The 15401-nt window shown below is 48.8% G+C and overlaps 3 protein-coding genes across 7 annotated transcripts; 2 read left to right on the top strand and 1 right to left on the bottom strand.

The window, feature by feature from the left end:
* The first annotated feature begins 5 nt into the window (after positions 1 to 5).
* Positions 6 to 1026, top strand: LOC117581294 (NAD(P)H-hydrate epimerase). Its single transcript, XM_034268331.1, has 2 exons — positions 6 to 703; positions 770 to 1026. The coding sequence occupies exons 1-2, from the start codon at positions 39 to 41 to the stop codon at positions 987 to 989; spliced, it is 885 nt and encodes a 294-aa protein (XP_034124222.1). The 5' UTR covers positions 6 to 38; the 3' UTR covers positions 990 to 1026.
* A 23-nt stretch (positions 1027 to 1049) lies between these two features.
* Positions 1050 to 2664, bottom strand: LOC117581283 (RNA-binding protein NOB1). The gene is made up of 2 exons (XM_034268304.1): positions 2512 to 2664; positions 1050 to 2446 (listed from the first exon to the last, which is right to left on the bottom strand). The coding sequence occupies exons 1-2, from the start codon at positions 2584 to 2586 to the stop codon at positions 1121 to 1123; spliced, it is 1401 nt and encodes a 466-aa protein (XP_034124195.1). The 5' UTR covers positions 2587 to 2664; the 3' UTR covers positions 1050 to 1120.
* A 316-nt stretch (positions 2665 to 2980) lies between these two features.
* Positions 2981 to 15191, top strand: LOC117581277 (trithorax group protein osa). Of its 5 annotated transcripts, none has more exons than XM_034268296.1 (13): positions 2983 to 3120; positions 3215 to 3606; positions 3670 to 5629; positions 7382 to 7439; positions 10992 to 11559; positions 11650 to 11720; positions 11799 to 12333; positions 12409 to 12597; positions 12661 to 12849; positions 13511 to 13672; positions 13834 to 13885; positions 13947 to 14062; positions 14516 to 15191. In XM_034268296.1, exons 2-13 carry the CDS (start codon positions 3238 to 3240, stop codon positions 14675 to 14677), a joined length of 4431 nt encoding a protein of 1476 aa, XP_034124187.1. In that variant the 5' UTR covers positions 2983 to 3120; positions 3215 to 3237; the 3' UTR covers positions 14678 to 15191. The 5 variants fall into 5 exon arrangements, with proteins under 5 accessions (XP_034124189.1, XP_034124188.1, XP_034124187.1 ...); XM_034268295.1 differs by having other exon boundaries at positions 3670 to 6934; positions 6992 to 7439; XM_034268294.1 differs by having other exon boundaries at positions 3670 to 7439.
* The last annotated feature ends 210 nt before the right edge of the window (positions 15192 to 15401 follow it).

Raw genomic sequence — 15401 nt, 5'->3', positions numbered from 1 at the left:
TCAACTCCCAATGATTTAAGTGCTAAATTAAATGAATTATGCGGTTGCTTAGCTCGCAGTGTCTCGGGTGGAATGGCTGCATCCCAAGGACTTGTCAGCTGCTTTGGCGTACAATAAACACACAAAGCCGGTTGTCATTCGCGCATTTTGCATTTATCGGAAATCCGCAGCAGCAGCAGAGACAAAACCAAAAACAACAATTAAAGCGTAATTTGAGCTTGCAGCAGTCTTGCAGCCAAAACATGGTCAAGTATCTGACACAAAAAGAGGCCATCGATCTGGACATTGACCTGTTCGACACGTTCCATGTCGGCCAACTGATGGAACTGGCCGGATTAAGCTGTGCCGATGCGGTTGCCGAGTGCTTTCCCGCCCAAACCCACCCGCGAGTGCTAGTCGTCTGTGGGCCGGGCAACAATGGAGGCGATGGACTGGTCTGTGCCCGTCACCTGTCCCTGATGGGCTATCAGCCCACCGTTTACTATCCCAAGCCCACACTGATGGCGCTGTACGAGAATCTGACCAACCAGTGCCACCACATGGAGATACCCAACATCAAAAAGTGCCCCTCAGTGGCTGCTGCCGAGGAGGACTATGACTTGATTCTGGACGCCCTATTTGGCTTTGGCTTCAAGCCGCCGGTGCGCGAAAATTTCGTGCCCCTGGTAAAGATGATGCAGCAAACCAAGCTGCCAATAGCCAGGTGAGCATGGAGCAGTACCCGAATTATTGTATGCCAGTTCTCACTCGACTCTCTCTGTTTGCCCAGCGTGGACATACCCAGTGGCTGGGACGTGGAGAAGGGTAAGCAGAGCGAATCCGACTTTCAGCCGCAGCTGCTCATCTCCCTGACGGCGCCCAAGCTCTGTGCGAAGCACTTCAAGGGCGAGCATCACTATCTGGGCGGACGCTTTGTGCCGCCTGCCCTGCAGCGCAAATACGAACTCAATCTGCCAGCCTACGGCGCCAAGCTGGTCATCCGGCTGTAGATCCATAAAGCACAATTCGCGCGTGTGTGTGTAGAAAGCGTTTACTATTCAAAAATAAACACAGATTACACGATAAAGGAAAGCTTATAGCTATGGACCCCACCCCCACCCTGACGCGCAGCCCCACCCCGCTACTTGTAGAGACGATTGTAGTGCTTGCGACGGCGATCCTCCTCGAAGTTGTTGTTTCGCGCCCACTCTTTGAGATTGCCCTTGGAGCGGAGCATGGCCGACTTGGAGTCGACGTCGCGCAGCACGAATGGCGAGTAGCCGGCCATGTAGTCCTCGTCCATGGCATTGGTCTTCGTTTTGGCCACGCGTGACGGCATCTGGCGGGGCATGGGCTGGTCCTCGAACAGAATGGGATTGCGCGAATGTTTGCCGCCATGGAATTTGGGCAGGCTTTGGTTCTTGTACTTGGACGTGAGCGGACGACGCGTATTGATGTGGATCACCTGCTTGCCATTCTCGTCCAGGCTGACGGCGACGCGCTTCAGCGTCTTGTTCCCGCAGTTCGGGCAGAACACTTTGGTCATGATGCTGGTGGTCTTGAAGCACGCATAGCAGCGGAGGATGTACGTGCGCAGCTGCTTGATGATGCGCCCATTGAGGGCGGCCAGGTTCAGATTCATCTGCTTGAGCACGTTCTGAATGGCGTAATCTGTGGTCATGCAGGCCACCAGGGGAACCGCGTCGGACTCCACCTTGCCTTCGAGCGCCTTCTTGGCGCTCCTGATGTTCGAGTGGGTGATCCAGCCATCGTCGCCCACGTTATCGTCCTGATGGCTGTTGGATACGCTGGCGGCCGACTGTTCCGCTTCCTGGTCCAACTCATCATCTTCTGTATTGGTCTGGGCCACCAGCATATCGCACTCCGGGGCATCGGACTCACAACTCAATTGCTCCAACAGCGTCTTTAGGTCCTCCTCGGAGATTTCGTCCTCCTTTGTCTCTGGATTTGTCTCAGTGGGCAGCTCCACGCCCTCGATCTGAGCCTCAATGGCAGCTTTTACGTTATCCACAGACTTGTCCTCCACATCCTCATCGTCATCCTCTCCAATATCATCATCTTCTTCTTCTTCCTCATCCTCGTCATCGTCCTCTTCGCCTTCGGGCATGTACCAGCCCACCAGACGCTTTGTGTTGGCCTCCTGCATCTCCTTGGGCTCCTCCTTGGAGGCAATGGTCTGGGCCATCACGGGCTCCGTGCGCAGATGCTCGGTGCCCACATTGTCCCTCTCCAGCTCGTAGGACAAAGCGATCACCTTCAGATCGATGCCGGAGAGGCTGGCATAGTCGCCCGTCTTCTTGGCAAACTCCACACAGTGCTTAACGCTCTCGGGGCGCGGCTCGCGCACCTCCAGGCCAAAGGGAAGAACACAGAGGCGGCGGATCTGGCGTTTATTGCGCACCTCGGCCACCACATCGGGCACGGTGAGCACACTCTCGGCGTATTCCTGAAAACGAACGGATTCAGCTTGTTGGTTTCAGGCGTTATCTTTGATTTCTCAAGTTGACTTACATTCAGCGGAACTGCATTGATAAATGCCGTGGTGTCCGCCACCATATATTTGATTTTTCCATTTGTTTCGTTCATTTTAATTGCGTTTCTTGTTCACATAAATAAAAGGAAAACAATTTAGCCAGCACGTGTCGGCCCACCGCTATCGATAGTGATAGCCGATAACTATCACTGCCATGCGATGAAATCTAATTGCAGAAATAATAGAAGAAACTAGAACATCTTAAGCATTTGATAAATCTAAACAGTTTCAATAAATTGATTACTTAGTGACCCTTTTTGGTTTATTTTCTTAATAATTGTTGTGAAATTATCAACCAAATATCGATATAAAAATGGTCCAGAGAATATAATAAATAATAATATAATAATAAATAAATAATTAAAGTGAGAGGATTCAAGTTTTTTTTTTGTGTCATAGTCAGTTTGCCAATATCACTATCGATATATCTTTCTTTTTGCTATTGTGTTCGTCTTGCGGCAATCGAGAATCCCGTTCCCCGTCTCTAATTTTCAAGCCAAAAATGGCGAAGTGAGTGGAATTTTTACTTTTTCTTATGTTCGGAAATTAGTTTATTGCTGCAAATTACATAAAATAACAAGTTCGCGGTGAGTTTAATGACGAATACAATAAATCGCCAGAGCACACACGAGTAGTGCACGATGAGATAATAACGAAAAACCCATTCCTTGTGACCGAAAGTGTGCAAAAAAAGAGGAGTGAGAATGTGGAATCAATGGCCCGCTGCAGCGGGTATGGTGCCAGGCGCCGTGTCAATGGCTGCACCGCCCCAGCCCACGGTACCGCCGCCACTGCCCGACGCACCACCACCGCCGCCGCCCGCCGACCATGCGTCCACAGCATCCTCGGTGGTGCCCGCCGGCGACGCTGACCAGGTCGCCATGCCTGCGGTACTGGGTGGCAACCCCTACAGCACGGCCGGACAAACGGCCACCAACCCCTACGAGCAGTACACGGCTGCCCAGTACGCGGCCATGACCCCCGAGCAGCAATATGCGCTGCAGCACCACTGGCATCAGTGGCAGACGTACCAGCAGGAGTACGCCAAGTGGCATGCCCAATACGGAGAGCAGGTGTGTACCATCCCCCATGCACCACTCGACTTAAGTTGATTTAATTTGCTTGACCTCTTTCAGTACAAACGGGAGATGGCTGCCGCATCAGCTGGCGGAGCAAATGCCGCGGCCGTGGCTACTGCCGCTGTTGCACCGGCAGTGGCTGCAGCGCCCGTCGCAGCAGCAGCAGTTGTTATGCCCGCCGCTGTGGCAGTGCAGCCGGGAGTGCAGGGATATCCTCCTGCACAACAGGCATACTACCAGGCTCCGGCGGTGGTGGCTCCGGTGCCCCCCAATCCCCAAGGGGCCGGCATTCCGGGCAAGATTATGGCCCAACCACAAATGTACAGCCAGCCGCCGCCGCCGCCACCGCAGAAGAACGCCAATGCCGGAGGCTACATGCAGCATCAGCACCAGCATCAGCATCAGCCCGGTCCCAATATGTGGCCCACAGCGCCAACGGCGGCTCATCCACATCAGCATCACCAACAACCGCCGTCGGGGTCTCGCTACAACCAAATGCCACAGCCACAGATGGGAGGCTACGGTCAGCCACCCATGGGAGCCATTCCCAACGAGATGCCGGGCAACATGAATCCTTTTCCCAATCTGCAGCAGCCGCCGCCGCCTGCCTTTATGGGCGGAGATCCCAAGTTGCGCCCGCAGCTGCCCAATGCCATGGAGAACCAATGGAGCCAGCACCCCCAACATCCGGAGCACCAGAATCAGCCGCCGCCACGTAATGCAGCAAGCTGGGACGGGCCAACAGATGTGCCCGGACCTGGTCCGGGTCCAGGTGGAGGTCCAGGTCCAGGTTCTAGATGGGAGGGATCGTCACCATCGGGTGGGAACCGCTGGAATTCCGGCCCGCCACCACCTGCCGCTGATGCAAACCGACGCTGGGACGGACCGCCACCATCGCAGGGTGGTGATGGCAGCAATCGCTGGAGCGGACCGCCGCCGCCTGCTGCTGAGTCAAATCGAGGACGCTGGGAGGGACCACCCCCAGGTATGGACCAGCAACATGAGCAGCAGCAGCCGCCGCCGGGTGGCAACAGCAATCAGCGAACGAATCGCTGGTCAACGAATAATCCCGATATGGAGCAGCGCCATGCAGGGAATAAACCGAACAATAACTTCCAGCGCAAAGGTTGGAGCGACGGACCAGGGCAAAAGGGAGGAGCAGATGGCCCTCCCCCACCACGCAGCAACAATCCTTTTACTCAGCATTCTGGCCAGGAGTTTGGCTCAAATCAAGAAGGATTCAGCGGTCGCAGTGGAACACCTGGACCTGGACCTAGACGAGCAATTACTGGCAATTCCAGTGACGGTGGAAACTCTGGAAACTTTGGTAATAGCCCTAGCGGGGGAGCAGGAGGAGGCGGAGGTGGATCAAACTTTACTAACAACAACAGCTATGGCGGCGGTGGTGGAGCCCCAGGAGGATCGGATAGCTCTGGCAACTTTGGCAATAATTTTGGGGCCAACAATCGTCGTGGTCCACCGCCGAACAACAATGCTGGGCGCTGGGATAATCAGGGATACAACGACGATAGAAACGGCAACGGCGGCAACTTTGGCCCAAGGAACAGCAATAACATCAATCCACGTGGCGGAGGTGGAGCTCCTGCCGGACCAGATCTGGATGAGGCGAGCTTCGATCGGCTGTTTGATCAGTGGGAGCAGCAGTTTGAGGACTGGAAACGGGCCAATGCCAATCATCCGGATCGCGATGAGTACCGCCGCTACGAGGAGGAGTTTGAGAAGCAGCGGCGTCGCATTGCCGAGCGTCGTGAACAGATGCGACGTCGCCGTCAGGCTCAAGATGGTGGTGGAGGAGCGGCAGTTGGTGCCGGCACAGGACCAACAGCAGCAGCTCCAGATGGTCCACCAGTCGGACCAATGGCCAGCAAAGATCCCATCGAAGAGAATGAAGATGGTGGAGGCGGACGCTTCCGCGGTGGCTCCTTTGAGGGTCCAATCAGAGGTGATGCGGGAAAGGATGGTCAGGGACCAGGAACGGAACCGGGACCGGGATCAGGCCCTGCTTTTGAGAGAGGACCCTTTGGAGGACGCGGACCTGGAGCTGCATTTGGACCTAGTCCTGGCGGCAGACCTGGCTTTGCTGGCAGACATGGTCCTGGTCCCGGTGCATTTCCAGGCGGGAATCGAGAGCACCGCGAGCACGAACAATTTAAGGAGCAGATGCAGCAGCCGCCCCAGGAGCTGAAGACAGTAGATCCACAAAAGAAGTCGTCGCCCAAAAAGCCCCTGGAGCAGCAGCATCAGAAGAGCAATCTTGAGCCTGTTCCTGGATCTGTTCTTGGGAAGCGGCGGTTCGAGGGTGCCTCTGCCACCTCCACGCCGGCAAAGCTAACCAAAGAGGAGAACATTCTCACCATTTCACTGGACGATGACGACGATGAGCCGGAGCCAGAGCCGGACCTGGTGGATACGCCCATGACGAATATCTTCAGGAAGAGCGATGGCATCCCTGGGCTCGATCTGGTCGAGGACAGAGCCAAGACAGCCGCAGCCGCTGTTGCCACAGACGAAAACAAGAAAATACCATCGCTGTTCGATGTGGTGATCAAGAACCCGGAGGATCTGGCTACCGACGCCGCTGTGGCTGTCGATGCAGCAGCCGTCAAAGAAGGCGGAGCACCCTTTGTTGTGAGCGCCAGCGACGACAGCAAAAAGTCGACGGATGAATCTCTGCCAGCGAATGTGTCCAACGCTCTGAGGGATCCCGATTTCATGAATAATCTCACCCAGGCAGTGGCCAAGGCCCAAGAGCGGTTAAGCGAGCAGCAGGGCGGCGCATTAGCAAGAACAGGAGCCAACGACTCGGCGGAGCCAGGAGGCGCAGCAGGTGGCGCCGCCAACAAGGGAAGACCGCTTTCCTTTGCCGAATGGCAGCGCAAGAAGAAGGTGCACTCCCATTCGCAGTCTCAATCGCCTGGAAATGTGGACAAGCTCTCGCAGGACTCCAGGGAGTCGATGATGAGTCGGGATAGCGGCGATGCCGCCGACTCACGCAGCCGTGGACCCACGGACATGGATGATCCGCAGCACTCTCGGCTCCATCGTGGATTTGCTGGTGATGCTCCTGGTGGCCCTGGTTCCGGTCTCGGTCCTCACCCCGGTCCTGGTCCAGGCTTTCGTGATGCTCACGGGCCCTTTGGTCCCAATCAAATCAATCAATTGGGACCCGGACAGGTGCCTGGCGATAATTTCACGGACTTTAGCAACAATTTCGATGGAAATGGCCCCGGCTTTGGGCCGAATGGCAGGAATTTTGGACCTGGACATGGACCCGGACCCGGACCCAACTTTGGCCCCAATGGCGGCCGCAATTTCGGTCCAAATGGTGGCCCGCCCTTTGGTCCCGGTGGTCCTGGAGGACCCAACTTTAGGCCCAATTTCGGTCCTAACAATCGACCAAATGGGCCGAACTTTGGTCCTAATTTCGGTCCCAATTTCGGTCCACACAATCGCGGCGGTGGACCCGGACCTGGACCCAATTTTGGTCCGAAATTCCGTGGTCCTGGCCCTGGATGTGGCCCCGACTCGGCACCGTTTAATCCCTTCGGCTTTGGTGGTCCTGGAGGTCCTGGAGGGCCTTTTGATGGCCCTGGTCCTGGACCGAACTTTGGAGGAGGACCCAACTTCGGAGGAGGACCTCCCAACAATAGTGATAATCCATTCCGGCGTAATTCCGGTCCCCCGATGCCCAACTTTGACAACGATATGGGCGGAGGTCCTCCCCGCAATCGTCGAAACTTTGGACCAGGCGCAGGCGGAGGCGGAAACATGATGAACTTTGGAAATCGGAAGCAATGGGATGACGGGTATGTGTCCAAAAACAGAACTCACTCTCACACTTTTATGAATAACTCTTCTTTTAACGCAAAATCAAAACACCAGAACAGTTTGATCTCATGTGCGAAAGCAAAACCTATGCGAAAAAATGTTACAGAAAATTCCTTTAATACAGTGGACAGGGGGATAGACATCCGTCTTCTTTCAAACTCCCAACGACTGTCTGTCCGCTGAATCGAACTCTGATTTAATTCTCAAGGCATCTCTAGTGTACTTTGTTCATGCCATAATTTATAAGAAATGTAATTAATTACGAGAAGGTGTGGATGAATATACCGATGTCAGGTACTTTCCTCCACTTTTGGACTTGACTTTTCAGGGATAGAATAGCTTGGAGCATTATAACCTGAATTGTAGGACAGGTTGCGATTTTCTCATGATACGATTTCCTTCAGCAAAGTAACCTTCTCACGCGTGCAATAAACGACCGAGCGTCGCTGTTGCAGGACGCGTGGCACTTTAAAACCTGAATGCCTTTGGGAAATGTCGCATATTTATTTGTCCGATCATAAAATGACAGTTCACTCCGAATAAATACTAGTTAAATATTAGTTTATTCCGAATTAATACCAGGTTAAGTACAATTATTCCGAATAAGTACATACCCGTTAAAGGCAAGTTTATTCCGCAAAAGTACCAGCTAGATACCACTCTTAAATGAGAGTTTATTCCCCAAAATACTAGATAAATACCAGACTTGAAGGGTTTTTATTCACGCATAAATACCAGATAAGTACAAGGCGTTTGTGTTGCGAGTCCTCGTCGATATTTGTCGTATCTGCCAAGCCTCCTTCCAGCCCTCCAAATCTCCACCCACCCCTATATGTCGCTCTTTCTCCGTCTCGCTCGCTCGCTCTCTCTTTCTGTATGTTTGTTGCTCTCTCTTGTCTCTCTCTCTCCTTCCCCCCAACATTCTTTATGTAGATTATGTGCAGGCGATGTGTTTTTTTCTAGTTATCGTTAATGCTGGAATTTACATTCCATACCCGTTTTCTCTTCTTCTCTTCTACTTCTATGCAACTGATAAATACAAAAAAAAATATATATCCGAAATACGAAATGAAAACGAAACAAAATACCAAAAAATACCACACAACTTTTGTTAAAAATACAAAAAAACCAATACAAAAAAAAACAAATGAAAAAAAAAAATAATAATATCATGGTATTGACATGTGATGGTGGTGGGTGAATCGATCGATCAATGCATAAATCCATGATCCCATACGATCAATGAATGGTGTCTTGTGGTGTCCGCGTGGTCTGAGCAGCGGTCAAGCTAAATTCAAGAACAGGACCAATAGAAACGTCCAGCAGCAGCAGCAGAAGCAGCGCAGGATCTGAGTAGGAGAGAGAGTATTAGAGAAGGAAGCAGTGAAGAAGCGGCAGTGGGATGAAGGCTCCAGTGGCACCAGAGGATCAGTTCTCCCTCTGCTCCTCTGAACCCCCAGCCCCAGACATAGCCTCAGAGCTTCCTCTTCTACTTCTACATCGATAAACACATAGCACCATATACAGATATAGTAGATTAATTCAGCAAATAAGAACATACACACCCACACCATGTACACATCCTCCAAAAACTCGAAGAAAACAGAAAAACCAGAAACAGAGATCTATAGCTCTAGCATAATACCCTTGAAAATGGGAAACAAAACAATTGAAAAAATTTGTTGCTCCCCAAAAACTTGACGAAAAAAGAAACCGAACTAACATAAAAAAATTAAGTTGTTTAAAATGAAATGAATTTGTAACATTTTCGCTTTGTTACGTTTTAATTCTGTTTTTTTTTAGTTTCCTTGGAACATTTTCATACTCTCTACTCTCTTTGCTCTCTCTTCACTCCACCTGTATCTGAATCTGAATTTATGTTTTGAAAGTTAGGATCAGGATGTATTTGTTTGTAGAATTAAAAGTTTTATAAGTCGAAAATGAAAAATAAAAGATAAAACTAAGGTTGGTCTCAAACACACTCAGACACACCCATAAGAACACCAGAGAGAACTGTCCGATATCGAGTCAGTCAGTCCGTTTCTTTGTACATCAAATGAGTGATCAATGCATACGTAAAGATGAAATTACATTTTCCTTACCACCTCAATAGCAAAAGTTTCAAGTTTTCAGTTCCAGTGTCGTCGTCTGGGGGTCGGTCTGATGTATGAATTACAATTTTAAAAAAGACGTGTACCTGGGGTTTGCAGTGCGTTTGAATATCGGTAGGAAGATCAGAACAGGATTCAGGCCAGCAATACAAAAAGCATAAATACAGATAGATAGCGATTGAACCACGCCACACTGTTAATTATTGTGTGACCAATATTGAATTTTTTGGACTAACAATAAACGATAGTTGATATATTTAGATGGATCGATTAATCAATAAGACAAATAAACACTGTGTTCGTTCGATAGCTAAACGATATATATGTAATAAAATTCAAGCTATTTACGGAGTGCCTATCCGTTTTTAATTGGTTACAAATATCCTACATAAATACGTTTCGATACCCGTTCGAAAATTTCAATCGTTGCTCGATCAACAGAAAACGTACATCGATTAACGATATGGATTTTAATGTCGATAAGTCTTTCTCGCTCTCTGTCTATCTCTCTCAATCTAACACGCTAAAATTGTTATATCGGTAGATATCGATAATTAGCTCAATACTAGATTTTCGATGACTGACCAACAAAAGGGTCGACAAGCTGTAAAATATTGTAAAACTATATATTATATAAGCCATATGATGTCCCCCTTATAAACCATACACCATTGAAACGCACTGTATGCCTCAAATCTCGAAAGTTTTAAATAAATAAATATACAAATGCAATTTACGATATGTAGGAACATACATTAGATATTTAATGCTTGTCCGCTGACTTATGGAATATAAAGGATACCTCATGGGATGGTATCTGTCCTCCTTCCGCCTTTTAAAAAGATTCTCTCCAAAGAGCTGTCAAGTTTTCCGATTAATTATCGATATACATTCTATATTTTCTGTGAGGGATGGGGGAGAAAAATTGTCTGAGATTCCGAATTGTATTTCTGAATACAGGGAAGCGGCATTTTCGCCCTTTATTTTTGTCCGTAATATTTTCTGTGTGCAATTATGTCTGTAAAATCTAGGACCTATGAACTATGACCCAGCCCCCTCTATACGTTCAAAAACGCCTAGTATGACCCTTGACCCAACCACCCCGCACATCTTCAATACTTTTTTTTGTAAATTTGAAAGAAAAGTAAAAGTTAAAGTGTTTTTCTTTTGGTTTTTGAAACAATAAAAAAACCTCAAAAAACGAAACAAAAATCAATTTTAAATATTGAAAATAATCGATTCATAATCGATTCAATAATCGAACAACCGAAATACCGCAAAATACCGTTCAAAATACTACAACAAATACCAACAAAAAACAACCGATATTTGATACCGACAATACCGACCACGCCACTGCGTTCCTTCCACCACCCTACGCCCCCCACCTCTTACACATCACGTTGCCCCACGTTGCAGACCGGAGCCGCCGTCAACACAGCAAAAGCCACAGGGGCCGCCATTCCACCCTCATTCTCATTCACGTGCGGATACCATTGAGGACGGCGACGAGCATCCCGTGCATCGCCCCATAAAGGTGTTCGACTACCAGAACCAGACGCCCGCCCCCAAAGTCATCGACTATGGCCACAAGTCATCCACATTGAGCGGGGGCGCTTCTCCAGCATCTGGTGATGGGCTGCCCGAATTTAGGCCACTGAAAACCTTTGAGTATGGACACGCCTCAAACAATGGCTATGCGCCAGTTGGTGGTAGAATGGGACCTGGTCGAGGAGGCGGACGCGGAGGTGGACGCGGCGGAGCATCCCACGGAATGGGGATGGGACCTGGAGGAGGACCATTAGGAGGAGTAGCAACAGCAGGAGCGGCAGCAGGAAGCTTAACCGGACCCGCATCCGGTCAGAATCAAAATACCATAAAACAACGTAACAAAAAAAGAAAAAAACAGCTGCGCCAGCAGGAGCGTATGCAATTACAGCAGAATCGTCAGCTTCATGCGATTCCGTCCGAAGAGAGCGATCAGCAGGTAAGCCCAAGCGCCCGCTCTTCACATAACATGGGGAGTCGAGTTGTCCTTCGATGCGATACCTAATCCGTTTGCAATCCTTTCCCTTAGACACCCGTCCCGCTGGAGCAGATCAATGCCAAGCAGTCCGATGATCTCGAGGATATATCCGATGGTGAAGAGTAAGTCCCAATGCCCCAGCCCCTACATATGTAACGTAAATTACTAATGTGCTTCCATCCTTTTTTGAATGCGTGCAGTAATCTCGTGGAAGTACGAGATGATGACTCACTGCCATCGCCGCCATCGATGCACATCTTTGGCAGCGTCTCTTCCGGTGTGGAACCCTTCAAGAAGGCCTTCCCTGCCAATCCGCAGCGGCGCATGCTAGGGGAGAGCTTATTGATACCGAAAACGGAACCGTCGTCGTCGTCTCCATCAGAGGCTGGTCCTAGGGCGCTGCAATCTCTGTTTCCCTCGGAGGCAAAGGCCAATGAGGATGTGCCCGCCGGCCATGTTCCTGCCCCACATTTGGAGATGAGTGTGCCCACGATTGAGAATCGCAATACCATAACGATTGATGAGATTCTGTTGCCGCCCGGCCGCCTGACGCGTCCCAAGCGCATTTGTGTTATACTACGCGGTCCACCGGGCAGCGGCAAGTCGTTTGTGGCACGCCTCATCAAGGAGAAGGAGCTGGAAATGGGCGGCACCACACCGCGTATACTCAGCATCGATGATTACTTCATCATTGAGAATGACTACGAGGAGAAGTGCCCCAAGACGGGCAAGAAGGTGAGTGAGGCATACCTCGACATATGGAATGCAAGAGGTTTTCAATTCCGTTTGACTTGACGTTGTGTCTTACAGATACCCAAAAAGGAGCTACTCTACGAGTACGACGACACCATGGAGGAGACCTACATGCAATACCTGATCAAATCGTTCAAGAAGACGCTCAGCGATAACCTGTACGACTTTATAATTGTGGATTGTAATAACAATTCGCTGCGCACACTCAACGAGTTCTATTGCAATGCAAAGGACTCGAATTTTGTGGTTAGTCTCCAGTGCGAAACAACCATTTGTCCGTTTGCTTATTACATAAATCTTCCTGTCTAGCCGTACATTGTGGATCTGTTTTGCGACATGGAGACTTGTCTGGGGCGTAATGCGCACAAGCGCACCAAAGGGGAGATCCAGTTGGCGCTGGATAACTGGAACGAGACACCGCTGCATTACATTAAACTGGACGTGGCCACGCTTCTGGAGAATGTGGTCGAGATGGAAGATGTTGAGAATATGGCAACGGTAACTATGCCCTAGAATCGAGATGCGATTCTCTCGCGTTGAACGCGAATGATTGGGTGGAAACGGGAATGATTCTCCCCCTACACACTCCCTCAGACGAGGCGGGAGCGGGAGACTGTTGGTCTCCGGCCTGTGCCGCCTGCAGCCTGTAACCACACCATGTACGCCCCCCACATGTGGCGCGTCAGGTTACAGGCGCTGCAGGCCAGAGGTCCGCGAGTCTCTCGCTACCGCCATCGATGCCTCTTGCCCAATCTAGTCATATTTGTATACAAACAAGCAAACAATTTTAACTTTTACTCTGCCCGCCTTTCCGTCGAAAGTTGAACGGAAAGATTATAATTTAGAGATAGATGCTCTTAGACATAAGTTTTTTCTCTGGCATATGTGCAATGCAATGATTATGAATGAATTATTATGAATATGAATATGATATCGATATATGTCGGATATGCGCTCTGTATCGCCTCGATTTTAGCACATAAGTTCTCAAGCGAAAGCGACACATCATCGAAAATTTACTGTAGATCTATCTGTAGCGAAACCTATTGATGAAATTATCCTATAATTAAGCTCTTTAGTAAAGGCAACTTCTGCAAAAAGGCTAAAACACGAATGAAGCGAACGTTTTGTTGATTTATGGCGGCTTCATTTATTTCAGGATGATAATGCCTATAATGACGACACTGCTTCGAATGCCGCAACCAAGGCAACAACCACTGGGGATGGGGATGTTGTGGCCGCCGCCGTCACCGCTTCCACAGCCGCCGGAGCTGTCGATGGCACGACAGATGACAGCAACGGTGATGATATCTGCTACGATGTAAGTGTTAACCGATAAAAAATTACAAACATCCAGTGTGGGGCTTTTGGTGTTATTGGGGGGTGTTCCTTTTCCAAAACAAACAAAAACCGAAATTTCTCCACCATCTCCCATTCCTCTACTCCTTTATTCAATCGGTGATTCTGTGTGGTTCCGTGCAGTTTGGCAATTTGAAAAGCAAGTGGGAAAGCGACAACACCGAGGATAATCTAGGTAAGTCCTGCCACATTATACTCCTTTTTAAGGATCTCTTTACTGATTGTTGTCCTTGTAGCCCGTCTGGACGGTACCATGCGCATCCTGAAGAAAAGCAAGACCGCCAGCATGGCCGAATATCTGCAGCTGGACGACTGGGAGCCACCCAATACCTCAGCCGATGGCAAAAAGCGAGTGAGTTGTGGATAAAAGGCGTTGATCTCTAGATGTTGAAAATGAGCTCAACACTAAAGGAAAAGAGATAGAAAAAGTAGATAGACAATAATATTGTCTCTTTTGCACACTCTGTGGAAATTTTGTAACTAGCTAAAGTTTCATTAAAATTGGATTTGTAGATAAAAATATATTTGATAATCAGGAGTGTGTGAAGATATTCCCTTTTGCTGAGTGTTTTTGTTAGCTGTAATCATTATACGATTGCAATGAAAACTAAAAGGCAGACTCTAATAGACTGTAATAAGTGATTCCGAGGATTACAAGTAAATTACAAGAGATATTTGTTTATGATTATAAGTTTACCCAAATTAAATAATATCCGATGAAAATTAGAGCTAGAAGTGGTGGCTGGAGATAGCGACTCCGACGACTGTTACAAGGACTCTTGACTCACTTTACTTTCCGTTACAGGTGCGCTGGGCAGACATTGAGGAGAAACGCGCCCAGGAAAAGATGCGTGCCATTGGCTTTGTGGTAGGGCAGACAGATTGGAAGCGCATGATGGATCCCCATGCCGGCAATCGTGCCCTTAACAAAACCAAATACATTGAACGCGTCAAAAAGCGTCGCTAGCACATAGAGATACAGATAGAAAAACTGTTTTTGTGGGTTTGCGAGACAGAAAAGAGGTTGAGGAGCAGGGAGGGTCACTATTTTAATTTATTTCTTTATTTGTAAATTGTAATCACCACCTGGCACGCAACTGCCAGACACGAGGATCGACAAAATGCAATCCGAATGCAATCATTTCCAAGTGAACCCCAGTAATGCTAGAATAATTATACTGTACCATGTACAATTCAATTATTCTATTCATCGGAGTACATACTCCAATGATGATGTACCGTACCAAATCGGTATATAATTTTATTTTTTAATTTTAATCAAAACGTAGTAGTTCTCTTTGTGCGGTGCGGTCTTTGCAAGCGATGCATTTCCGTTCTGTAATGGATAACCTCCATTCGATTGAGGGACCCTCCTACCGTGCAGTGTACACATCATGTATTTTAGTTGTAAATTATATCATAATATTAAGACAAATGCATTTGAAAACATAATAAATTTATAATAAACGACCTGCCTAAAAGATAGAGGGTTGAATTTATGTACATGCATTCATTTGCAACAGTGCAAAACACTGGCCACAAAATCCTCGTTATGTGCCGCGGGTTCAGCGAACTTGTCGGTTGCCTGGCGTCTGTCCTTTCTGTTCCGCACCCGTGAGATGCGACAGACAGCTGTTCAATGGGTGTGTGTGTGTGTGCGAGGGATTGGGGGAGTGGATTTTATCTCCTCT

This window comes from Drosophila guanche, unplaced genomic scaffold, assembly GCF_900245975.1.
Source record: "Drosophila guanche unplaced genomic scaffold, DGUA_6, whole genome shotgun sequence".
NCBI lineage: Eukaryota > Metazoa > Arthropoda > Insecta > Diptera > Drosophilidae > Drosophila > Drosophila guanche.
This window is presented reverse-complemented; position numbering and strand designations above follow the sequence as displayed.